General features: G+C 33.8%; 1 protein-coding gene across 9 annotated transcripts in view; it reads right to left on the bottom strand.

Moving 5' to 3' along the window:
* LOC123536773 (liprin-beta-1-like) overlaps positions 1-26,720 on the bottom strand; it is a 172,050-nt gene that overhangs the window by 109,463 nt on the left and 35,867 nt on the right. For 6 of the 9 annotated variants that reach the window (XM_045320186.2, XM_045320183.2, XM_045320184.2 and 3 more), the window contains exon 4: positions 11,969-12,160. In XM_045320186.2, the coding sequence (XP_045176121.1) occupies positions 11,969-12,160 (192 nt within the window). Of the gene's footprint in view, positions 1-4,383; positions 4,489-11,880; positions 11,911-11,968; positions 12,161-16,333; positions 16,522-26,720 lie in introns of those variants that run through there. The other 3 variants (XM_045320188.2, XM_053528199.1, XM_045320193.2) reach the window with 3 other exon arrangements.

The raw sequence follows: 26,720 nt of genomic DNA, 5'->3' as shown, positions 1-26,720 counted from the left end.
AGGGGCCATAACTCTGGAACCCATAATGGAATCTGGCCAGTTCAAAAAAAAGAACCAAGATCTTATGGTGATACAAGTTGTGTGCAAGTTTGGTAAAAATCAAATCATAAATAAAGCTGCTATTGTGCAGACAAGGTCAATATACCTAATTTTGGCCCTTTCAAGGGCCATAACACTAGAACCCATAATGGGATCTGGCCAGTTCAACAAAGGAACCGAGATCTTATAGTGATACAAGTTGTGTGCAAGTTTGGTAAAAATCAAATCATAAATAAAGCTGCTATTGTGCCTGCAGACAAGGTCAAAATAGCTAATTTTGGCCCTTTCAGGGGCCATAACTCTGGAACCCATAATGGGATCTGGCCAGTTCAAGAAAGGAACCAAGATCTTAGGGTGATACAAGTTTTGTGCAAGTTTGGTTAAAATAAAATCATAAATGAAACCACTATCGTGCAGACAAGAAATTGTTGACGGACGCATGCACAGATGACGGACGAAGAGTGATCACAAAAGCTCACCTTGTCACTATGTGACAGGTGAGCTAAAAAACAAAAATATTAGTGAAATTTTAAGATACCTGGAAAGAATATCCATTTTATCCTTCCATTCAACTGATGTTTAAATAAACGGCAAAACGCAAGTCTGTCACTATTTTAAACAATGCACCCTACAGTTTACACAAATTTTACATGGCTCTGATTCGTGTCACGTGATCAATAAATACCAATCGTACTGTCAGCTGTACTGAGTGTAATGGCGACACGTAAATACAGGGTTCGAATTTAGCCAGATTTTCTACTTGCATTTTTTCGCAAGTGGTATTTTTTTTAACTTGCTAAATGAAAAAACAACTTGCATTTTCCGCGACTTGTCACTTTATTACAACATTAACACAAACATCCACGTGACGAGTCAAGCCAATCGTATCTGCGCTATGTAAATAGTAACTTATTATAGATTACCAAAAACCCACCGGATGCTGTCAACGTCATCAAAATTAGCGCAGGTACTTGTCAGCAGTTGAAAAGACATTTGCACGGGACATGTATCGAGTGTAAACTTCCATTTACGACGAAAGATGAAAGAGTGCTCCGAAATTCGTTCTGCAAATGACAATGCGCTGCAATGACCGCGAGTTGTTAAAGAAAGAACAGTGTAAGATCGAGACACCGTTAGAAATGCACATTATTCGGCCAAAAATTTTTGCTCGCAAAAAAATGCTGGTGTTTGAAATCTCACCTCGCAGTTTGAAATTTGCACTCGCATTTCGCGAGTATGCGAGCTTAAATTCAAACCCTGAAATATAGCGAGGTAGCCAAAATGAAACATAACAGTGTTTACGTTTTATTAATGTGTTTTACTGTTATGTTTTAACCATATTATTTGGACTACTGCAATGGATGCAAACTTTAGCTGCCAAATCTGTGAAAAAATAGATAATTGAGCCGTGCCATGGGAAAAGCAACATAGTGGCTTTGCGACCAGCATGGATCCAGACCAGCCTGCACTAGCAATGCAATGAGATTTTTATAAACCAGACTTTTACACTTAAAATGTCATTTTTTCATAAGAGTTTGTACCCCAGAACAACATGGAAGTGAAAAAAAAAGAGTTACCACAATACTTAGAAAAAATATATACATGCAAATATGGGCGTTTTAAGGCTCATAAAGCCGTTTTTCAAAAATTTAGCCCGAAAAACAACCTGATACCAAAACAATGACATTTATTTAAAAATCTGACACAAAAACAATCATACTTGACCCCAGTAGTATATATAGTATAAGAGAGCACTAAAAGTCTATATACCTAGGCCTTTTCTGTTATTCCTTGGTCGTATTCCGGTCACAAATATAGTGTATCAGACAACGTGTTTTCAGTAGGCCACAAATATTCAAGTAAATCCCAAACAAGGAGCTGCGTTCAATAAACGCTTGATGCCCCCAGTGGCATTCTTGTCGATACAAAGTAACCTAAGTCCAAAACGAGGTCAAGGTCAAACTGAGGTCAGGTGATGTTTGAAGATGAGGAATGGTCACAGGTTTCATCTGTTTTAGTATCAAATCATTCTTGTAAACGGTATTAATGCTAGACGAAACGGTCCCATTTGGTTAACCAAGAGATGGCCCATATAAAATAACCCAAGTCCAAAATGAGGTCAAGGTCAAGGTCAAGCTGAGGTCAGGTGATGTCTGAAGATGAGGAATGTTCACAGGTTACATCTGCATTAGTATCAAGTCATTCTAATAAGGGGTATTGATGCTAGACGAAACGGTCCAATTTGGTTAACCTCGTACGGACGGATGGACGGACAGGACGATCACTATATGCCTCCCGCATCAGTAGATGCCGGGGGCATAAAAAAGTTACTCTATCACTAACTATTGAATGTTATTTTCATTGGAATATTGTCTAAGATCAGGTTTTATTTGCTGCATTATCAATAAATATCATAGGAAATTGTATAAAATTATGGTGTTTTTTTATGTGTGAAAATCTGATGAAACAATCACAGCCAAAACTAAGTTTTTAAGTCCAGTTTTCAATAGAGGGGTTAATTTAGTAACTCTTGAGAAAATTATAATCTTATCCAATGTATTTACAGTCAAACCTGTCTTTAAAGACCACCCTGGGAACTACTAAAAGAGCCAGGCTGTTGTATATATTGTGTATGCAGTATAACTTACTGAAGAGTAATATTCAAGGAGACTTTCAGAGTGGTCTTTCTGGAAAGATGCTATTGTTCTGGGGTGGTATTTAGCACAGGTTTGACTGTAAGAATTGTTTTAACTGGAACTGATGGAAAATGCATGCTTTGTAACATGAACAAAAATGATTGTATTAAAAACTCAACTAGAACAAGTTGAACAGCGCTGAAAATGTAATGACTAAAATTATGTATTACTGGTTATTCTAATATGGCTTTATGTCATGCTATATTTTGATTCTAGCATTTCTTAATACATTTTTCCTTTCAACAGTCGATAAAGATTTTAACAATTTGACATTAATGGAACCTTATTGTTTTGTCATAACATTCAGTAAATTTCACAAATGGCTTCATTGCTGGGTCATGCTAGATTCATGATATAACACATACCAGACAGAGTCATGCAGTCACTGAAGTGAGAGTGTTATGAGACTGGGCCGGGGTGTGGATTGGGAACAACATTTTTTCAATTTATTGTCACTGAAAAAGGTAAAATTAAATGTAAAAAACATGATATATTTAACATTTTAAATAGTCTTCCATGTATTATGCGTTGTTATAACTGTTTCAGCTGTAAAAAACGTAAATATTTACTACGGCGTAGTTGTTACATAATGGGAACGAAAGTTTATGGTGACGAAACAACTCGACAATTTCTACCCGTGATTTTGTTGCATTCTCTCGTTTACTTTGTTAATTTCTATTTGCATTGTGTAATTTATGTACACTTGCATTTACAACTCCAGTAAAAACACTTACAACTAATTCTGAATGGTATAAAATACTGCAAACTCGATTCAATGTTATGAAATTAATCGTACCGGTGTCAGTAGCAAGTGCGCGTTTTACGTTCGAAACATGAAGAGTTGCCGTTCGTGGCTATCTGCACAGGCTTCAGAAAATGACAAAATACTACTCTTTTACGGTGGTTTCCGTTAGGAAACTATGTTTTTTTAAGTAGAACAATGATCGATATACCTCCTAAAGCCAGAAATTTCCGCGAAAGGCACCGTTTTCACAAATTTCCGACTTGATGAAAACTTTATATAATGATTTGTTTATGTTTTTGCGCAATAATTTACAAAGGGGTACCATTTCCCGCTGCGGACTTCTTTTTTCTCCATATATAGCACGGTGGTTCCCAGCTTTTTGCATGTTTTATAAGCGAAATCGACCGTAAGAAATGATACCAAAAATGAGGTCAGCCAAAAATAGTACGGGAAAAACACTACGCCAGCGCCACCTAGCGGAGTTTGCATTGCTACCTGCACGGATCTGGATCCATGCTGTTCGCTAACAGTTCCTCTAATTGCAATAGACTTTGAAAGCAAACAGCATGGATCCTGACCAGACTGCGCGGATGACCAGCCAGGCTGGTCTGGATCCATGCTGGTTGCAAACCCACTATGTTGATTTTCTCATGGCGCGGCTCATATATATTCTTATGAAATTAAGAATTTCCAATAAGACATGCACTGTCTTATTTCACATTATGTGTCAGGATCATTAAAACAAAAGAAACAGTGAGTCAAAACTGTACTAAAACGTAAGAAACAATAAAATAGATAGCCATGTAGATAAACTGGAGTTGTTAAATCCAATGTCAAGGCTGGTTTCACATATCTATGAAAAATATTACACAACGTAAAATGTATTTCACATTTTTCACTTACTTTTAGGACAATCAGAAACTTCTGAACAACTCCTGAAGTAAACAAAAACTTTTTTTGTTCAAAACAGAACTTCCATTTCTTAATTGGTAAGGTCAAGGTTGTAAAGGGGAATTCACTCTAACGGATTATTTTGGTAGCCAAACAGTCAAGTAGGAGTAGTCTTTCTTCAATATTTTAGGTCACAGCACACTAAATGACCCACAGGCATAAATACACTAAATAACTGGATACAAACTTCCATCGGCTAAAGCACATATAAGGACTTTTTTTTAATGTATACTGGGTATACCAATTACCGTGAGTCTTAAATTCAGTGGACTCTATTTATAACAAAATGATTGTTTGAAAGGATAATTTTTATTCTGTTTAATTAATTTATATTTTAGCTTAAGACTTTTGGCAAAAAATCGTCAAAACCCCAGGAAAAAGTTCCACTACTGTCATTCAAAGAACAGAGGTGGAGAATTTTAGCATTTTCTGGCATATACCTATTACCGTGAATTTCAACTTTCAATCTAAAGAAGTTGTTAAATTGATCTAAGACAAAGAAAGCATTTCTATTTTACAATGGGCCAAACTAAATATGAAAAAGATATGGCAGAAATAAGCAAGTTTAATGAAAATTTGTGGAGAAAAATTGCAAAGATTAACCATAATGACCAGTCACTTAGCTAAATTCCTTAATTTCTGAGATCAGTGTGAAATAAAAAGAAAGACATTCCAATTTTCAAAAATAGTTTTGCTAAAAATCTGAGCACATTGAGCATTAATAATGAGAGAAAAATTGTAAAGCAATTTTCTTGTTAAGTGTCAAAACAGGACATTCGCGGTAATATGTATATCCCGGTAATTGGTATATTCAGTATATATTATTGCAAAAAAATATAGTTCCCTTCCCTTAATTTCCTTCTTTGGTATAGAAATAATATGAAATTAGGCGCTGCCTATCTGACGGGAAAACCTAGTGATAGTGATACGGATTTTTTCTTTTTTTCTGCATTAAATTGTTCTTTCTGATATTTTCTGTTTGGCTTTCAGTTTTGACAGTAAGCCTGATGGTTTTGCTATTGTTATAAAAATAAGAAGGGGAAATGTTTTAAAAAGTTTTGTTTAAATGAACATAGATCTAATCATTTCTTCAAATGTATCAAGACTAGACAGACAATGGAAAATAGTGTTCATGAGTTAAAGATAATAGTGATATTTGGGTGCACAGAATCTAGTCCCAAAATGCACCATTAGTTGTACTGATGATAAAATAGAGAAAAGTGGAAACTTCACATGTCGCTCAACACAACAAAAACGAAACTGTTGCATAAACCCGGACAGATAACGGGGGATTTTTGACCTGTCACTTTTTTATTTCTGCAAATTGTTATCATTTATTGGTATCAAAATAATGCTTTTGCTGAAAACTTTACATAATTCAAATTTATATCTAGTAAGCAAATTTTAACTCACACGAAGTAAGCGTCGGAAAGGGGTATGTAAAATGGGGTCTGTACGAACATTGATAAATTCAAACACTTTGTCATTTACAAAATTTTCCTCATAGTATTATATATGGTGCAACAGTCATTCAAAATGGACCCAATATCAGGCCTTTATGTGTTGTCAGTGAGCATGCGTAAAACACACTCTTCCTCAGTAGTTTTGGATAAATATTTTATTATATACAGATAAATGCAAGTCATTTATTTATACATAATATTACCAATTTTGTTTCTGTTTACAACGATCATGCCTTTGCTATCAATTTGTTTCTCTATTACAAATTTCTGAATCCGGAAATGCACATATTCTTTTCAGTTCATTTGTTACAAACAAATAGTTTCTAAAAACGACAAAACAATCCAAAAAATAAAACACAACAATTTACACATTATGCCTGCGTAACATCACATTCAATATCATCTTGTTCTGATATTCTTTTGTAGTATAGATACCGGAACTTACATAATCCTGCTATCCTAAACACAGACTATTTTAATTCTTTTAAATGCCATTATTGTCAAATGACACTCTTTTAGGACAAATTGTGTTCCACTAATACAGCTATGGTAAAACTCGTGTATGTGAGAATGACAAACAACCATTTACTTGTGAAATTCTTATTTCAAATTCATTGTAAAAAGTTCTTGACCAGAATTTTATATATAACACAAACACTCTTGGTCGAAATTCAATTTAATTTACCTAACTGCTAACAGTCTGGGACCTTTTTTTGAATATGATTAAGGTTAATTTCTTAGCTTGATAGTGATCGTAGTGAGCCTTTCAAGTTTATAGCCAACATTTTTTTCCAAGTGTAATTTTACTAAAACTCTAGTCAATGAATTGACTTTTAGAAAGTAGTTGCAATGTATGTGAAAGATTGTGGAAGGGAGGGGAGATAAACAATATCGATATAATTATGCTTTTTCATGCCTTCGAATATTTTGTTCAAAATTTACAGACAGAACATTGGTTAACTATACTTATTATTGATTTGTGTTCCAGTAATTGAAAAAAGTGTGATAAATATAAAGAAAAAAAAATTAAATTGGGCCTAAGCTGAAAAAAAAAATCAAAGGCCTGAAGGGCCTGAGAGTCGGCTATTGATTGATGAACTGGTAGTATAGTCTATCAGTTTCAGTTTGGTTTTAGTTTTTTTCCCAAACTGAACAGAGATTTTGTTACAATAGATGAAATGGACATTCAATCGATGCCTAGTAAAACTTTGATTGACATTATACAAGTATTTAAACCCAATATATTTCTCTAAAATTGAAGAGTGGTTCGCAAAAATAAAAATGTTGAAAGTACAAACTACAATTTGACAGGTGACACTAAGATACTGCCCATGACTATAAATATTTTTCCAGTAAACATTTGCCTCCGGCATTACCAAAACAGCAATTATCGGCTGGTATATATTCGCACATGATAAAATTTGAATATGAAAATTTATATATTGAAATTTTATAGCGCGGATTGCCACATACAATTTGTAACGGATGGACGAAAGAACTGTTCAGATATTTTACAGATAAGGGCCTGGCAATAACCGTGTCACACGCTAGGTATTGTTCAATCATATTATAAGGATGTGAATTTAAAGTATACTTACTTTTGCGTTTAAAGATATGTAAATGTTGCTGAGTGTCAATATATAGTGTCATGAATGTTTACACTGACAGGAAAATTGCGCATTCGAAACTAAGAGAAGTTACTCGGACTAGCTACCAATTTCGGAAAAGATAACCAATATTAATAAATGCAGTTCTTTTTTAGTTAAAACCAACATTTATTCTATTTCAGACCTGTTAACCCCTTCAAAACCATGTCAGTAGTCCCCCAAGTCTATGTACTTTCAATTATCCGTTTTGATTCATGTAGACAGACAGGCCCAGACTGGCTGAAAAAATGTTTGAGCCATTTTTACGTGGTCGGTAGCAGGGTGGGTGTGGGAGGGGTGTTCCTTCCCGCTTTGAGCTGCAGTCAGATTTTGAAATGGGCATTGTGGCAGGTGGTAAAAGGGCAAATGTATCAAACTGTAAAGTGGCAATATGGGGGGGGGGGGGGGGGAAGGTGTGGGAGGATACCCCCTCCTGCAAGTAGGGTTTGGGATATCACCACAAGGAAATTTTGAAAATGTAGACCCTTGATACAGCCTTTGGTGCGATTTCTAACTGAAAATTTTATGTTTCAATTTCTAAATATTACCTAGATTCTTTTTAGTATTACAATATTCAAAGTATGAATGACTGTCACTTCATATTTTTACTTTCAGGTCATGCCTCAGCACTAGAATATAAGTCTGATATTGATTCTATGTATGTATTATAAAAATAAATTCTAGAATCATTTCTGTTACAATAATATCTATCATGTCTGTTACTTTAATGTTTAAATTTCATAACACAGCTCGATATTTACCCAAAATATTATATCCGGATATGATTATACTTTTTATACTGCCAAAATCTCCAGTTTCAACAATATGTTTTACAAATTGTGATGATATGAAGACAGTTTAGCAGCAATTGGCAGTATCTGACATTGAAGTTTACGGTGAAATTATTTAAATCATTTCATAAAAAAAATTGTTTCGTTTCGTCAAAGCACTCTAACATAGACGATCTACTTTCGATTTCAAAAACTACAAGAAAATACAATTTAATGTTTCGCCGATTTGTTTATTTCTCTAAAAATAAGAAATAAAATCATTTTTAAAATCAGTAGTAATTAAACAAATCAGTAAGAGCTCTTTCTCGGGATAATTTATCCGCTTACTGACTGCAAAAATCAAGCCATGTGTCATCATGAAAAGCAGAATGGGTGACGGTTTCATTTTTTGCGAACCTGAATCGTAAGCAAATTATCCAAACCAGTCAAAATTCCAGAAAGGTTACGATCTAGATTCTTTCTAGTATTACAATATCCAAAGTATGACTGTCACTTCATCTTTTTACTTTCAGATCATGCCTCAGGACTAGAATACGAGTCTGACATAGATTATATGTAGGTGTAATAAAAATAAATTCTAGAATCATTTCTGTTACAATAATATCTATCATGTATGTGACTTGAATGTTAAAATTTCATAACACAGCTCGATATTTACCCAAAATATTATATCCGTATACGATTACACTTTTCTCCAGTTTCAACAATATATTTTACAAACTGTGATGATACGAAGACATTTAGCAGCAATTGGCAGTATCTGACATTGAAGTTTACGGGTAAATTACCTCTTATTTAAATCTTTTCATAAAAAAGTTGTTTCGTTTCGTCAAAGCAGCCAAACATAGACGATCTACTTTCGATTTCAAAAACTACAAGAAAATACAATTTAATGTTTCGCCGATTTGTTTATTTCTCGAAAAATAAGATTTAATATCATTTTTAATATCAGTAGTAACTAAACAAACCAGTAAGAGCTTCTTCTTCCGATAATTTATCCGTTTACTGACTACAAAATTCAACCCACGCGAAGTCGTAGAAGCATTGTTATAAACAGGTCACACGTGTTTGCCGAGAAGTGTCCAGAATGTAGTTAGGATTCATCCGCGAAGTCTCGCGGAAGGATTAACGTACTGCACATATCTTATTCGGGTCATTTAAAATGAAGCTGTCATAATTTAATTTCATCGATGTGGTAAACTCTTTGATAAGAGACATTCCAATGCTTTCAGAGGTACCCACTCAAAAAAATACTAGCAGTATGTTCTGGAAATTTATTTTGTCTTTCGCTGGATGTTACGCAAGCTTTGTAAGTCTGCGCAATTCATAAAATGCACAGCACAATATATTTGTTATTTGCGCAATGATTTTAAAGATTATTTTTTGAAACGGACAGGGTAACAAATGGATAATTTGGCTAATAAGTTAATATGCAGTTTTTATTTGAATTTGTGAACATCATATTTGCTATTTTGTGACAAAAGGGCATAAAATTCGTCACCATAATCATATGCGCAAATGTATTACCAAATCCCGCAGAATCGTTATGCGTGTTTATGCTTAATGAGTTACCGCGGAAGAAAATACGTGGTTTTATTCGAGTATTGCACAATTACAAGTCATAAATATGACAGATTACATCGTATATTGGTCATAGCAAATAGGATTGACATAAATGAACTTCATTCGATCAATGAACTCTTTGAAATTAGAGACAATCCAATGGAACTACATCACTTCGCTGTGTTGTGAGGCCATTTAAGAATGAGAAATCGTGCGATAGCAAGGACTCGTCAAACGCTTGACAGCGTTTAGCCGACTCAAAAATGAGGCACCTTACGAGATTCGAACTCGGACCTCGCGCATGGAAAATATGTGCGCTAACCACTGGACCACAATGATTTGTGACATAAACATGTGATAAAATTATGTATACAAATAAATTTTGTTAGGACAGCGTGTCTATATTCGTTTTACATTGACATTTTTGAAATTATTGGCTTTTCTACATTCAAAGAAATAAATAAACAATGGTTTTGTTATTCAAACAGTGCAGTAATGTAGCTTACATCATAATTCATTATTGGAAACAAAAAGCGGGCCGCTTGAATCATCCATAAACTTGTTTCATGAAGAAACCCGAATAACACCGATTTCTATTGATACCGCGAATTTTCAACTGGATAGAATACTTTGTTTTAATAATGCAGCGCCCGATCGTTCATAAGAAATTTTATTTTATCAAATGTCGTCCTGAAAATTATTTATTGCGCAAGCACGGCAGCAGGTCCAATAGAATTATGGGAGAACAACAACAACAAAACCGGTGAAGGTATAGAACATATTCCCAAGTTGAACGGTATATAGGTTTACTTTGACATATATACACGTACACATTATCTATAGACGGAAAAACCTTCGGTTTTCCCGTATAATTATCAGAATATGGGGTACAGTTAGGACTATAAAGATTATACCTGGTAAATAAATGGACATATAATTGGAATCTACATTAAATAATGGTGTGACATTTAACAAAAATCTACACAAAATGATGTTGTAAATGAAAGAAATAGTTTGTCTTAAATTCTACATGGTTAGCTTATTTAAGGACTTTCGGTACTACCCAGTATTCAAACTAAATCCATTATATGAGCCGTGCCATGACAAAACCAACATAGTGGGTGTGCGACCAGCATGGATCCAAACCAGCCTGCGCATCCGCGCAGTCTGGTCAGGCTCCATGCTGTTCGCTTTTAAAGCCTATTGGAATGGATGAAACTGTTAGCGAACAGCATGGATCCTGACCAGACTGCGCGGATGCGCAGGCTGGTCTGGATCCATGCTGGTCGCAAAGCCACTATGTTGATTTTCCCATGGCACGGCTCATATGTGCATTTTCTTCAGACATTGTAAGTTGCATGTACTCCTACACTATGATTTCCAGAAACATTGGGAAACTTTGTAAGTTATTCAAAACAGTCTTTCCAGCCAAAACTAAATATTTCATTGTGGGAATTTCATGTCTGTCTTACTTTATAGATCTTTGCAATATCTTAGCAAGGTTTGATTTCACTCAAGCTGTTGACATTAGGAATAAATATACAGTCAGTTTGGGACAGGTCAATCTGAATACTGTGGTAAAATTCTTAAAACTTAACACTTCAACTTCATTTACCTCAAACATAAAACTAAGCTTTACTGAGTATTTTCACTTAAAATATACCTTACAAAAGTAACAAAACTGTGCAGGGCAGAATCGTGTCACCCATGCCAATAATCAAAAGCACAACAACAGCTGGTTATTGGCACAACATGTGACATTCCAATATAACTGGAAGTTAAGTTTATGTATATAATAAACAACTCTTTAAATGTCCATGACACACCTTTAGTGTTCATTAGCATTCCTACACCTACGGTAAATCAGCACTCTGCTATACCCTCATGCCAATACAGGTATATAGTTATGACTACTTCAGGTATACCATTCTCATTTAATAAGTGTACCCTTAAAATATTGTATAGTGTACTTTCTGTTGCACTTACATTTTGATACATGTCTTCTGCATAGTGTACTTTCTGTTGCACTTACATTTTGATACATGTCTTCTGCTGTACTTTCTGTTGCACTTACATTTTGATACATGTCTTCTGCATAGTGTACTTTCTGTCGTTTCTCATCTAGCTGATATTCCATTTCTCGTAATCTCTCTCCCTGGGCCTCCACCTGTTCTGTCAGAACGCTGACTTGCAAGGCAAGACCGTTCTTCTCAATCTCTAGTCGCCGTATCCTGTCCTCTGCTGATTCATGCATGTAGCCATTCATCTGAAATATATCACATAGCAAAGTTAACACACTTTTCAAGTAATCTCTGAAAGGACACATATATCCATTGATAGTCTACTGAAATGGCAAAATTATTGTTTGATAGACCAGTCACAATGCATGCCTTCTATTGGCAAAGCTCTATGCATTCAATTCATATTATACCAAAACAAATGTGACCAACTGAATACTATGATCTTTAAAATTCACTAACTTTGGGTTAACGTAATTCATCTAGAAATGAAATACAGTCATTCACAAATATGAGCTTAAATTCAGATTGCAAAAAATACAGCATAAACTCGTTCTCAACAGTTAGCTCAACTAATATATCACACAAAACTCAAACTTAGTGCTATATAATAATAATAATAATAATAATAATAATAATAATAACTTTATTTTAAGAAGGTGACATATTAAGAGTACATAGTATACATACAACTTATTTCCAATATGGCCTTCTACATAAATGTTAAAAACACAGTATCTACAACAATAAGAGTAACTGTAGCACAATTTTAACGACAAACACACTTTAAAAACAAACTCGATTTGAAATGATTTTACCAGGAGAATAAATCAGTGTAATTCATTTTGCATACATGTACATTCATCCATCAATATCATAAAGTTTAAAAGCTACCCTATATGACATAAAATGCATGATAACTGATGAAGATTTGAGAAAAAAAAATGAATAAATAAATAAATCAAAAAAAAAAAAAAAAAAAAAAAAATCTCAGTATTAGTAACGTTGTTCTTGTAATAAATAATCCTTAATTTTCCGTTTAAACGTTAACAGATTATCTTGAAGTTTGATGTTTGATGGAATGGAATTCCATAAATGTGTGGCTTTGTATGAGAATGTTTGTTTCAAGTAGTTTGTTCGGGGCTTTAACAAAGAAAGATCTTTACAAGTTGAGGAACAAAGATTATATCTATCATTATGAGCAAAAGATAATAATTCAGATAATAAATACTAATAAACACAGTTCTGGCTACCATAACTTAACTGACACTGTTTTTATTTTCTGATGGTCACATCCATTAAGTTATGGCGAAACCCCATTCGGTTAACTAACCAGTATCAAACCGCAACATCTTGGACAGTCATGTAACAGTTCTGAGCACGTTATTTTTGAAAATCAAGATCAAAATTTCACCTATTTATGAATTTATTTTAATCATAAACATAACCATTTTCGATAAAATTCATAAAAAACATACCTTAGAAGGTTTAAGTTCTCAGAAAAGGTCAATAAATAAAATTCTATACCGCCTATTGGTTTTCAAATGAAGAGTACCCTGATCAGGTGACAACTGCAATGGTGGACAAAATACTGCGGACAGGGGTACCAATTTGAAACTTGTGTGTATAACTTGTGTTCAAATTATGCTGCATGGATTATTTTAAGCCAGATCAAAAGAAAATGGATTAGAAACATTTTAAAGTAAAAGGTGAGTTCACTGCATTTCATTTGATGAAATTATAGTGTGACAGACTTCTGGCACGATTCCTGGTTAGGTTTCAGTACAGGATTCCTTTCAGCTCAGAGATCCATAACAGCATATAAACATCTCTGAGCTGAAATTTTTTTGGCTATAATAAACACTGAATATTGAAAGCTCTTGGAACAAGAGCTTTCAAATGACAGCACACTCTTATATTTTAAGTCATTCAACCTAATACTAGTTTACATACAAAAGTTCTAGTTGAAAGAAATATGGGCATAATTTTCTAAACTATAAGTTAAACATACATATATGGAACTTTGCTAAGATTTGTCATTTCATGATGTAGAAAGCATTCAAAAGTTCCTAAGAAACCTAAATACATGCAGAACTTTCACAAAATTTCTAAGTAAAAAATGGGCATAATTTTACCAAAATGTAAGCTAGAATTATTAAACCTGCCATGTGGATCTTCCCATAAAGTCAACAAGAGCTGTCACGACACTCGACTTTCCAACAGCCTCGTCAATAGAATGAATATCAAAGTCGAAAAAGGGGCATAATTTTTTAAAATTGCGAAACAGATTTCTGGAACCTGTACAATGCAAGTCTGCTCATCACAGTGGACAAGTGTATGAAGTTTCCACCATTCCAGTAAGGAGGTACTAAGATACCAGCTTACATACAAAAACTTAACCCCATAAAAAAAGTTTTACAAGAGGGCCATGATTCTGTAATTCTGACGTTTTGTAATTTGTTTTATTCATTAGATGAACCACTAACAGACTAAATGACACTTTCACTTTGAACAACAGTCCAGTATAATGAGAAAGCACCTTTCATTTGAGACAGCATGCATATTGCATATCAAATCAAGTGAGGTATCCAATCCAATCCAACAATATATATTTACTGGTACCCCATTGGTTTCAACACTCTACTGAATTTCAGGAACTAGTAACTATAGTTGGTGGTAAATCCCATAGTCTGAACTATTGGTATTAATTAAAGTTGTAGTTGCCACAGTCCGTACTACTGACAAAATGGATGGACCAAATGAGTTCAAATAAACCGAAGATCTATCTGATAAAAGGGGACGTCTTAGTTAAGCGGATCTAAAAAATCAGATACCAATGAAAACAAGGTTTATTTATTATAACCTGCTGAAGGCGGAGGAATATTGTCTTGGCGGTTCGTCCATGCATCCGAAATTGTAAATACTTATAATTCAAGAAGTATTTAAGCCAGAATCACCAAACTTCATATAATTATTAATTAGCACATGACCTTTGCTCACATACACTATTATTTCCCTTGACCTAATAAAAGCAAGAGTTTTTCCCCTTGTTTGTTTGAAAAAGATTGAAAATTCTAATAATTCAAGAAGTATTTCAGCTAGAATCACCAAACTTCACATAATCATTAATTAGCAAATGACCTTTGCTAACATATAGCATTATCTCCCTTGACTCGGTTCAAGCTGAGTTTTTCCCCTTGATCTGGTAAAAAAACAAGAGCTGTCACAGGAGACAGCGTGCTCGACTATTTCAATGCTGAATAGCGAAATTTGGCACATCTGAGGAAGCTGGAGCTGACACTGGAATGTTTAATGACTCAAATGTGGCTGAAGATGTTGGACAATAGCTTAAGTCTCAAAACATTAAATCAGTATAAAAGGAACCTAATTCAGGGATTTGACCTAGTAAAAGCAAAGTTTTTCCAATTGATTTGTTAAAAAGTAGGATTTTTGACTGTACCTATTATTTAAGCTACTGACGGATCTTTATGAAATTTTACACAATTGCAGATCACTACAGAGTCATGATGCATGCACAGTTTCATCAGGATCACTTCATTAACTGAATTATTGTCCTTTTAGTAATTTTACAGTCCATAAATTTCTACATAACAAAGTAAGCCATTGATGGATCTTCAAGAAATTTAATACAAATATCAATCACTATAGGTGGTGCATGCATAGCTTTCATCAGGTTCTTTTTAGTAATGTATACAGAGTTACTGCCCTTGTTTTAAAATTCATAAATTCCCATAAGTCAAAATAACCCATTGGTGGATCTTCATGTAACTTAATACAAGTATAGATCATTATAGGGCAGGGTTTTCCCCCTTTATTTGGTAAAAAATAGGAACCAACGGACTGTTGCATTGTCCTTTTGTACATAACTTGTGTATATCTGGAAAATAAATACATGTAACTTTCAAAATATAGTCCCCTCATTCATAAAACAGCTTATTCGGTCCGGGATATGAATTCACTGAATTTGCTTGTTTTATCCTAAAAGGGAGATGCTTTCAGACCAACATCAAAATTCCAAAATTTTTAAAACCTAAAAAAATCCTGATATTAAATCAAGAATGATAATTCAATATTGTTTAAATGGATATTAAAATATTTATGATACAAAGTTCAGCTAAATTCCTTATATAAACAGAATAAAGTTACTCAAATCAATGAAATTATTTTAAAGTTTCTTTCTATTTCAAATGTTAAATTAAGAAAGCCTTTTCTAAATTTTGAAAAAAAGACATATTAAATCTGGATGTGTACAGTTAAGATTTTAAATCCACAAAATTATGTTCACCATGAAATAGGCATTTCCACAAAAACCATGAACTTTTATGTCCACAAAACATCATTTTTTAAAATTATTACATAATCCAATCAAGATCAATGTGGATCTGTTATTATCAAAGTACCTGTTCTGATGTGTCTGAATTAACATGGAATCCATCTGTTGTACCTGCAATGTTTTCTGTTTCCATAGTTACAGATAAATCCCTGTAAGTCTGCGCATAGTCACATGCTATACCTAACATCAAATATCCCATATAATATCCTTCCCTCATTGTATTATTCATACTGCCAATTCTTATATATCCAAAATAATTCCAGAAGGACTTTTTATCTGTTTACACCAAGTTAGCACTAAAATCAAACCTTTTTCCATTAAATCTATTACAGAAACACAATAGCCATTTGAAATTGGAGAACTCAGTCAATTTAGTCCAAAAAACTCAAAGTCTGTAGTCTAAAACACATCATAACTCAAAATCTGGTTAGTCCAAAATACTGCATGATTCAAAGTCAAAATACTGGTTCAACTTTAATCCAAATTTGTCATATTTGCACCTGTAAAATTAGTACACTTGACCAAAATGTTTATATGTATCTTGTAAAATCAGCACATTTAACTCAAATTTGTGATAATGTTTGCACCTGATGATAATCAAGGGAAAAATGCTAATGTTTAAAGTCCACATCAATAAGATATGTGCTTTAATCCAGATGCCTTCTTTAAGGTAAATAAACTAATTTGTGAAATATTAAATATGTATCACATGTATTTTTTATGATCCTGTCTAATTTTACTTTTCAATTTGTAATTGAAACAAGAGCTGTCTGTTGACAGCGCGCTCAACTATTCGAAGAATTGGTCAAAATATTACCAGAGATTTTCAGACAAAAGAAGAAACATAGATAAAACAAACAATGCACCTGTATTTGTGGATCTCAGAAAGTCTTGCACAATATGGCAATGTGTGACAATGATGGTAAGCAAGTGTTCAAAGTATGGACTTAGTATGGAATGGTATGCGAAACTTAACTAATTTCTATGTCAAAAAAGTGCGACAACTGAACCAAAGTCCTTGTCCTAAATATGTAGTCTTGCCTACATATGTAGACTATGATGGTGAACAAATGGTCAAAGTTTCAAAGCAATATGACAAAATAGGTTAGGCAAAATATGGACTGGTATGAAAAACTTAACTGATTTCCAAGTCCAAAAAGGGCAATAATTCAGCCAAAATAGTTGACAGAGTCATGTACTCTTGCCTACCGATGGAAATCATGACAATAAACAAGTGTTCAAAGTTTCAAAGCCACAAAAAAAGTCATGTCAAACAGTTCTGACAAAATATTGACTTGTACAAAAACTGAACCGGAATTTCCAAGTCCAAAAAGGGCCATATTTGACAGAGTTATGTACTCTTGCCTACAGATAGAAATCATGATTATAAACAAGTGTTCAAAGTTTCAAAGCCAGTACATGTCAAACAGCTTCTACAAAACGTGGACTTGTACAACAAGAGCTGTCCGTTAAGAAAGACAAGTGTCAGTTAAGACAAACAAGTGTTCAAAGTTTCAAAGCCACATGTACCAATTTTCAAGCGCAAAAAGGGCGCAATAATTCAGCCAAATTAGTTGACAGAGTTATGTACTCTTTCCTACAGATGGAAATTATGATAATAAACAAGTGTTCAAAGTTTCAAAGCCACATGTCAAATAGTTTTGACAAAACATGGACTTGTACGAAAATTGTACCAATTTCCAAGTCCAAAAAGGATCATAATTCAGCCAAAATAGTTGACAGAGTTATGTACTCTTGCCTACTGATAGAGACTGTTATAATAAACAAGTGATAAAAGTTTCAAAGTCATATGTGAAACACTTTACACAAAATGTGAACTGGTATGAAAAACTTAGCCAAGATTTGTTTGTTAAAAGGGGCTATAATTCAGCCAAATTCCTTGATGGAGTTAGGTGCCTAAAACTGGACATGGTGATGGTTCACTAGTGTTGACAGTTTCAAAGCTTTATCTCAAAAGACTTTGTCAAGATGTGGACTGGTACAAAATCTTAACCAAGGTGTGACGCTAATGACATGGTGAGTAGGATGGCTCCACTTATTCTTCGAATAGTTGAGTTAAAAAGAATAGTCCACAGATGTAAAGCCAAGGTCCATGGGAACAATCCATGGATGTAAAGCCAATGTAAAAAGGAACAGCCCACAGATATACTGCAAAAGTCAAAAGGAACAGTGCATAGATGTAAACCCAATGTCAAATTGAACAGCCCACATAATGTTAAGCAATGAATTAAGAGTCAGAACAGAAGGAAGTCAAGGTCACAACATTTTGTATTTAGCATGTTATAATTACAGGGGTTGCATAACACTGCTTTAACTAAACTGGCAGATTTTCATCAAAGTTATAGTACACAAACTGTGAATCAATATTCATGAGGGAATACTTTTCGTGGATTTTGACAGTCCAAAAATCTAACTCGTAACGAGCAAATAAATTTTTTATTCATTGTAACTTTATCACTTAAAATCAACAAATTCATATCCTAATGAAAAAGCCACTTTTGCAAAAACCATAAAATCTTAAGTCAAAGAATTAAATGATTTTACAGTATCATGCTAGTACATACAATTTTCTACTTTGAATTAGACTAGCTCCTAGACTATGATATATCTTTTTACATTTTTATGATTGAATGCAGTGAACTGAGCCATTTTATATCCTAGCTATGTCCAATATCATGATAATTTTAACAGCATTCCTCTGTGAAAATCTCTAAAATAGACTGGCTTTTGTCTCTATGAAATTGAAGTAGTCAAAAAAAAGGGGAAAAATGTAGAAATATATTTATTATCAGTCTAGTGGATAGTCCAACTTTGAATGTCACTGCATTCTTAAGAAATTTTAAATCTTGTGTTTTGAAGAGTTTATTTTTCAGCATTATCTGACAGTAAAAGAAACACTTAAATAACAAGATAGCAGTACTAATACTTCAGTTTTAAGATTTCAATGTTGAGAAATTTAACAAATTATACCGCCTTCTTTCCAAAAATTACAAAGACCATTAACAAACACACAAAATCCAGTAAGTTAATAATTACTCCAAAATCTATTTCAAAACTACATCTGAGAGCAAAATGAACCATATTCCAGGTCATAAACAATAGTAAAGCGATATAAGAAAATGCATGTTGCATAAAATCCTTGCATGAAAATACAATAAACACATAAATAAAACAAAGCTAATTCCAGATAACACATATATATATATATATATATACACAAATCTATTCCAGATATAAATAGGAAAATATAGGAATGTTATGTCCAGATGCATTCACGCCTGGAGGGAAAGAGAAACAAGGATCTAGATTTGTATCAACAGATATATCTTGGGGAAAATGTAGACATTTTCTGGAAAGATGTGTAAAAGAATAAGACAAGAAATACAGATTCTCTTCATTTATCATGTTATATTATCAAAAGATAGCTATTTTTCTATAAAACATATGGTTACAACCAGGGGTAAACTTGATAAAGCTTATCATGTCTTATCTGATGAACCTCTTTCATAATTCCAACCAATTTATTAGGGCCTCCTTATCTTTAACATGTTTGTACACTAAAAGGGCGTTTTCAAAGCAAAGTAATTATTTCTACCAATGAAATCTTTCATACAAAAGTATGATTTGTAAAAAGGGAGACAATTATTAGACTATTTTTTTCATGTCTATAAAATTATGTCCCTTTGAAGAAAAGATTATGTTTACATTCCTCTGCAAAAACTTACAAATTATTATGTATTAAATTTTTCCATTTTGAAAGAAGTACTTTTATATCATCAAGAGGTGCTTAGAATTAAGACACATTTAATAGGAATTTCTAAAATACACCATGAGGCAGATTTTCATATTTCAAATAGGAAATTCTAAAATAAACCATGAGGCAGATTTTATGTAAGAAATTTTTAAATACATCATAGGGCACATTTTATACATATAATTCAAAAATACATCACAGTACACCTTTTGATCCTGTTAAAACATTTTTTCCAAAATGAAAAATTTCATGTAAATATGCAGACATAACTTCCCCTTAATGTATGAATTAACTGACTAAGTTTTCTTGCTTTAAGTATTCATTATTTAACACAGGGAAAATAAGAAAGATATGAGCAGAAGATAAAATTGTCAGTAAACTAACAGAAGGACCATGATCGTCCTGGGTCAGTCACCTGACCTTGGCATTTTGACCTCCATACATGTCATAACAAATTACATCCCAGAATGTTACAACTGTATTTAGTACAAAACAAGATGGACATGTTTCATGAAGAAAAATACCTTTTTCATGATTACAATGAGAAAAAAATATATTTTAATAACTGTGAGCTTGACCTCGACCCTAAGGCAACAAAATGACCTTTTTTATCACTGACCTTGAAACTGGCCCCACTGACCCTATATAAAATCTCAAACTTAGTATTTCTATATGCTATCTATAGGCCAAGTTTAATTTCAATACATCAATTTTTTTTGTATTTTTTGTAACAGTGACCTTAACCTTAAATTAGTGAGCTCATATGCAATCTAAAACTCCATCTCTATGCAAACTACTTATACACCAAGTTTTATGCAACTGATGACTCCTAAGCGAACACCAGATGTTGACCTGACCCTCCCACCCTGCAACTTTAACCACTTTTTTGAAAACCTGGTTAAATAAGGCATCCAGAATGTTAACAATGTTTTCACATAGTGAACTTAGTCTTTGAAACAAGATATCCCAGTTTCAAACATGACCTAGACTTCTTAAAGACAAACATTCTTACCAGATTACATAAAGATTACGTAGAAAGTATGACCTCTAAAATTCTTAAGATGGTTTTCCACTGATTTGACCGAGTGACGTAATCTTTGATCCCAGACAACCCTGCTTCTAGCTTGATCTGCATTTCATAAAAATAAATATTCTGACAAAGTTTCATGAAGATCAGGTAGAAAATGTAGCCTCTAGTGTGGTAACAATGTATTTCTATTACTTGACAACTAGTTTCTGATGCCAGATGACCCAGTATAAAATTCCGAGGCAAACATTCTGACTAAGTTTCATTAAAGCCGATATTGTGACCTTTAGATGGCCAATAGTCAAACTCATATCAGTGCACGGATGACACACACCTCACAAAGATAGACACAGGTCAAGGTCAATTTCAATAATATTTCATAATGAACTTAGTTTTGTATACCAGGTTTTTTATAGATGTAAAACTTAGTTTAACCCTGTTGTCAAATTATGATATCAGCTGCCTATAGCATGAGACACTTCCAATTTATTCAATTAACATTTGACAATATTTGCTGCTGGATATTGGCATAACTGAAGATTTGGAAATGATATTGCCCATAGTGATGGAAAATCAATTAAACAAAATTAAAGTACTGCCTAGGATTTGATGATCCTGCATGCTAACCTTAACAATAAAATGACTCTGTCTGGTTCCAAAGTTATAAAACTGAGTCTGCAAGACCAGTCTCAGAATAAAACCTTGCCATTGGTCAGTTTCTAAATTGCTCAGACACAACCAATCAGATGCAATGGTTTTCAGACTGGTTTCCATATAGAGTTTCTATGTTGCTCATTGCAGAGCTGGAGCAGTCTGTGCACGTCCGGAAGTGATTATCAATTGGACAGCACATCAAAAATACAAAAAATTTTGCATGTCCGCAAGCATTTAGTGTACGATATGTATCCGCACGACTTATGTTTTCGACGGACATACGTTTTCGACAATGTCGGTATTTCCGGTTAATGTGCATATCCCGCGCATGTCAAGTGGTGATCACGTGGTATTTTGGTAGAATAAACAAAGTTTTACACGTGTCCACATTTCATGACTTAATCAAATAAAAATGGAAAGTAAAAATGATAAATTAATATCAACATGCCGTTTTATACAACTTTTATTTAATCCTAAAACTGGTACTCAGTGATACTCTTATTTATAATCACTTAGAAGCATGGAAATAGTTTAGATGTTCGTCTGCAGACACGGCCATCTTTGTTGTTATTGGTCGTGTCATGCTTTTTAAAAACCTGTACCATCACGATCTGATTTAGATGACTCCCTTGCAGAATAAATTAAGAACGTTAAAGCCATTCTTTAATATGTACTTACACTGCAAAATGCTAATGGTTAAGATTTCAGGCAGAAATTGATAAAAAAAAAAAACATCTACATTGTTAAATGGGTGTTACTTAATAAATGTTATGGTTGGGTGCAAAGGTCTACATGAGTAACACGGAGCAGAGCCGATTTATGTAAGGTGCCCAAAGTTTAACAATCTAAATATTTAATAAATGCAAATTTGAATGGGACTTAAGTCTCAGTCACACTACATCATATAGCGTTAACGGACGTCCAACGTATAACAAAATTTTCAATCCGTTTTTGTCCGTTCGCATGCGTTTCTTTTCTGTTTCTCATGCGGCACCTTCGCTTCTTGTCCGGCGATGTTCATTCCATCCGGTGGAAGGTTTTGAGCATGTTCAAAATTTAAAACATACACCACCGGACAAAGTTGTTCATTAGATGAACGGTAGTAAATGCACTGATATGCGTTTCGTTCATTACTCGTGCGTTCCTATTCTGAACTTCACCGGTTCGCATCCGATCTTGTCCGGTTCGCATTCGTTCTTGTCCGGTGGACCTGATTCACGGCCGGACTACTAACGGACATGCAACGGATGTAACGTATGTTCAACGGACAATAACTGACAAGAACGTTTTGTCAGTTTCTCATGCGTTGCGCTTTCGTTTTACGCGGTATAAGTCCATTACTAGTTTGGTGATATCCGTTAATTGAACATTGTTCGTCCTGTGTATATGCGTTAATTTTGCGGTCATTGTGCATTTTGTGCGCCCCATACACCGATTGCAAGAGCATCGAGCAGCAGTGTGGGATGCCTTTTGTCACCAGATAACTTTCTGTTGCAATTTTTCTATATGTTTGGTGTCCGTTAACGCTATACGGTGTAGTGTGACTGACACATTACCAATAACTCACTGAAAATATATTAAATACCGTTGAATACGGTTAAAACATTGATAAAATGCAAAACAATAACTGTTTCTCATGATAGATGATAATTTCAGGCTGTCTAGCATACCCTGACAAAAAATTAGGGCTAATTTTAGGGCAATTTGTACAAAAAAATAGGGCTAAAATTAGGAATTTGGTACAATTTTAAGGAAATTTTAGGGCTAAATTTAGGAATTTTCAAATTAAAATATGGACTTTAAAGACCATGTAATGTGCTTACCTTTATGTGACTGACATAAAAGTAACTCACAAATAGTGCTTTATTTACAGAAAAGACGTCTACCAGTTTTCCACTGTTTTCAGCTATTGTTGGCTGTATCCTGGAAATAAACAGAAATAAGAATTAACTACTTTGACTAATACCGTGTTCACACTAGCAAAACGGTTTTATTTTTATCAGGCACTAATTGGCTATAATTGGTATTTGACATTCAAAACCCATCAAAATATAATCTAGTTTGCGTCCACACTAGAGAAAGAAATGTGGTTTAAATATATACATGCAATATTGGAAGTTAACAAATATCTTGCAATAAGCAAAAAAGGTTACAAAGAATTGAGGCTAACAGAAACAAGAAGGGGTCATCAATATTTAAACTTCTGTGTTCATCTAAGAATTTCTGTTCATTCCATCTATTATCCATTTTGAGCGTCAGCATGACTCCAAATCGCAACTTAATGATTTTGTTTCATCAACAGTCCAATTACTTTTGCCAGCCACAGCATCAATTGTTTGATACAAAAGAGAAACACATGGTATTCTTCCTCCAAAAGGTAAGATCTGTGGATTTGGGATTGTAAAACCAGTTATAACCCACATTTGCGTTCACATTTGTAAAATAATGTAGCATTACTTTTTAATGTAGTATTAAAACCACCTTCCGAGGTAGTTTTAATGCTACATTACAGAAACCACTTGACCTTTACAAAATTCACGTTTTACACCACATATAGTGTGGACGCAAACGAGTTTAAAAAATAAACCCAAGTTAATGTAGGATTAAAAACGTAGTCTGAACACGGTATAAAAGTACACATTAAAAAGAGCAGTGTCACTAGCTATACACTTACTACGTCTGACTGTAAAGAGTTTAGTTATGGCCTCTTCTCCCCTTATAGCCATCACAATCCACACCATATTTTTTTATTCTTTAATTTTTTAAACAAGAAACAATGCCAAAAAGTAAGAAATGCTGCCAACTGGAGTACAGTGTATTGCCAGCAACAATGCATATCAGAGTACACAAATTGAGAGTGAACTAAGACAAGTGTTCAACAAACTCATTACTATGATTAATTTGTACAGAAATTATAACACACTTATACCAACAAATACATAGTTTTACAACATTCAGCATGGACATCGGGTACTTGATATACTTAGAAAATATAAATTAAACCAGCACAGGTCATTAAATTAGCAAATTCACAAAAACTGTTTCCAAGCCATACATTTGTTGACATCAGGGCATGATTGTGAGAAAAATCTCAAGAATCGTCTCCTCTTCACCCTTTTCAGCTATCACATTCCACAATAAACAATTTGTTAATTTGAAGCATTGACAGCTCAAAAAATTGCAGTGGGAAAAATATACATCTAATAGTCTAATAAAAATGTTGATGGGCATCAGTTACATATTTGACTAGAAACTTGTATAGCTTGCAAACAATACATACATGTATAAAAAATAAATCTGAACTGTGATCACATATTACATAATTATGAAGAACAGGCCAAGTAAATAATCAGAATTTGACCTGATTTTTTATTATGTCTACACCTATATACACCTATTAACTAGGTATTATTTTTGCACTATGTGTATGCTACACTTCCAGTGAAGGAGCACTAAATATCCCTCAGATAATCTTCACTGGGAAATAGATCTTTCAAGTATCACAATTTACCTTCAGAAATCCTATTTCTGTCATCTAGGCACAACCAATAACAAGCTGAACACATGGATCCACTGGTAAACTGCTTTGAACTGTGCTAAGCTGTTTTTTTCTGAATTAGAACTTTTAAACAACATTTAAAACATTTTCTCTTTTTGATCATTGCAAAAAAGTTAAAAAAATTAGGAATCTTTGTGAAAAATCAGGGCCTTTTTAGGAATTTCCTTTGATTTTTTTTAAAAAATAGGAATTTTAGCCAAATTGAAAAAAAATAGGAAAAAGTAGGAATTTTAGGGACGCTAGACAGCCTGTAATTTGTATTAAATTCAAAGTACGGTATAGATTTTTAGCGTGATTGGCGGGAACCGTCGAATACGTAAGTCGTAAATTGGGCGCAGGTGCTTTCAGCTAACTTCCGTTTTTATCCGAACTGAACTTGCAAAAATCAGATTTCCAGATATATCCACACACAAAGTGAAGGTCTTGTATTGTTTTGTCGCTTGACAAGTAGGCAATTTAATTATTCTCCTTTCTTTTTTTTTTTTTTTTTTTGTTGGATTTAACGTCACACACATGATAGGTCATATGGGGACTTTCCAGCTTTTAATGGTGGAGGAAGACCCCAGGTACCCCTCTGTGCATTATTTCATCACGAGCGGGCACCTGGGTAGAACCACTGACCTTACGTAAGCCAGCTGGATGGCTTCCTCACATGAAGAATTCAATGCCCCGAGTGAGGCTCGAACCCACATCAATGAGGGGCAAGTGATTTGAAGTCAGCGACCTTAACTACTCGGCCACGGAGGCCCTTTCCTATTTTTGGCAATCATATGATTCCTTGCGTTGTCGAAAACCAATGTCAAGAGGTTATAATATACTGACTAAAGGATAGGGTGAGTATAACCATGGCTACAAAATATATACATTTAAGATACTTTTCATTCAAATTGCTTGAATCTGGTAAATACTGGAGTCTGACTCCCCTGTGAAATAGGTTCATGAACTTTATGAATTTATTCATGAATTTGTAAGAATTCATGAATTATTTCATGAATTATCAAAACAGTTCATGAACTACAAGGAAAAGTTCACTTACTTAAATTCATGAACTCCCAAGTTCAAGAATATTACTTTCATTTCATGAACTTGTAAATGTAGTTCATGAACATTTCAGAAGATCCATTAAATAACTTAAGAAATTCATTTACTTGAAAATGAAATTCAGATAATGATTGAAATTGTGATTCAGGAACTACAGGGTTATGGTTTTCCCCTGTAAAAGATTTTCTAGAACTAGTATTAAGTTCTTGAACATTCAAGAACTTCTGAAGAACTTAAAGAACTGTCCCTGAACCAGCATAACAGTTCTTCGACTGTGGTTCTAGAACAATGATGGTTCTTGACCATTGGTTCAGAAACTGCAGAAGTTCAATAACTTACAGAACTTTACCAGTTCCTGAACAGTTACTGTTGGTATTAGACTAAGAGCCAAAATTGTT

This window comes from Mercenaria mercenaria, chromosome 17 (assembly GCF_021730395.1).
Source record: "Mercenaria mercenaria strain notata chromosome 17, MADL_Memer_1, whole genome shotgun sequence".
NCBI classification, from domain to species: Eukaryota; Metazoa; Mollusca; class Bivalvia; order Venerida; family Veneridae; genus Mercenaria; species Mercenaria mercenaria.
Note: the sequence above shows the minus strand (reverse complement) of the source record. Positions and strands in the feature narration are given on the sequence as shown.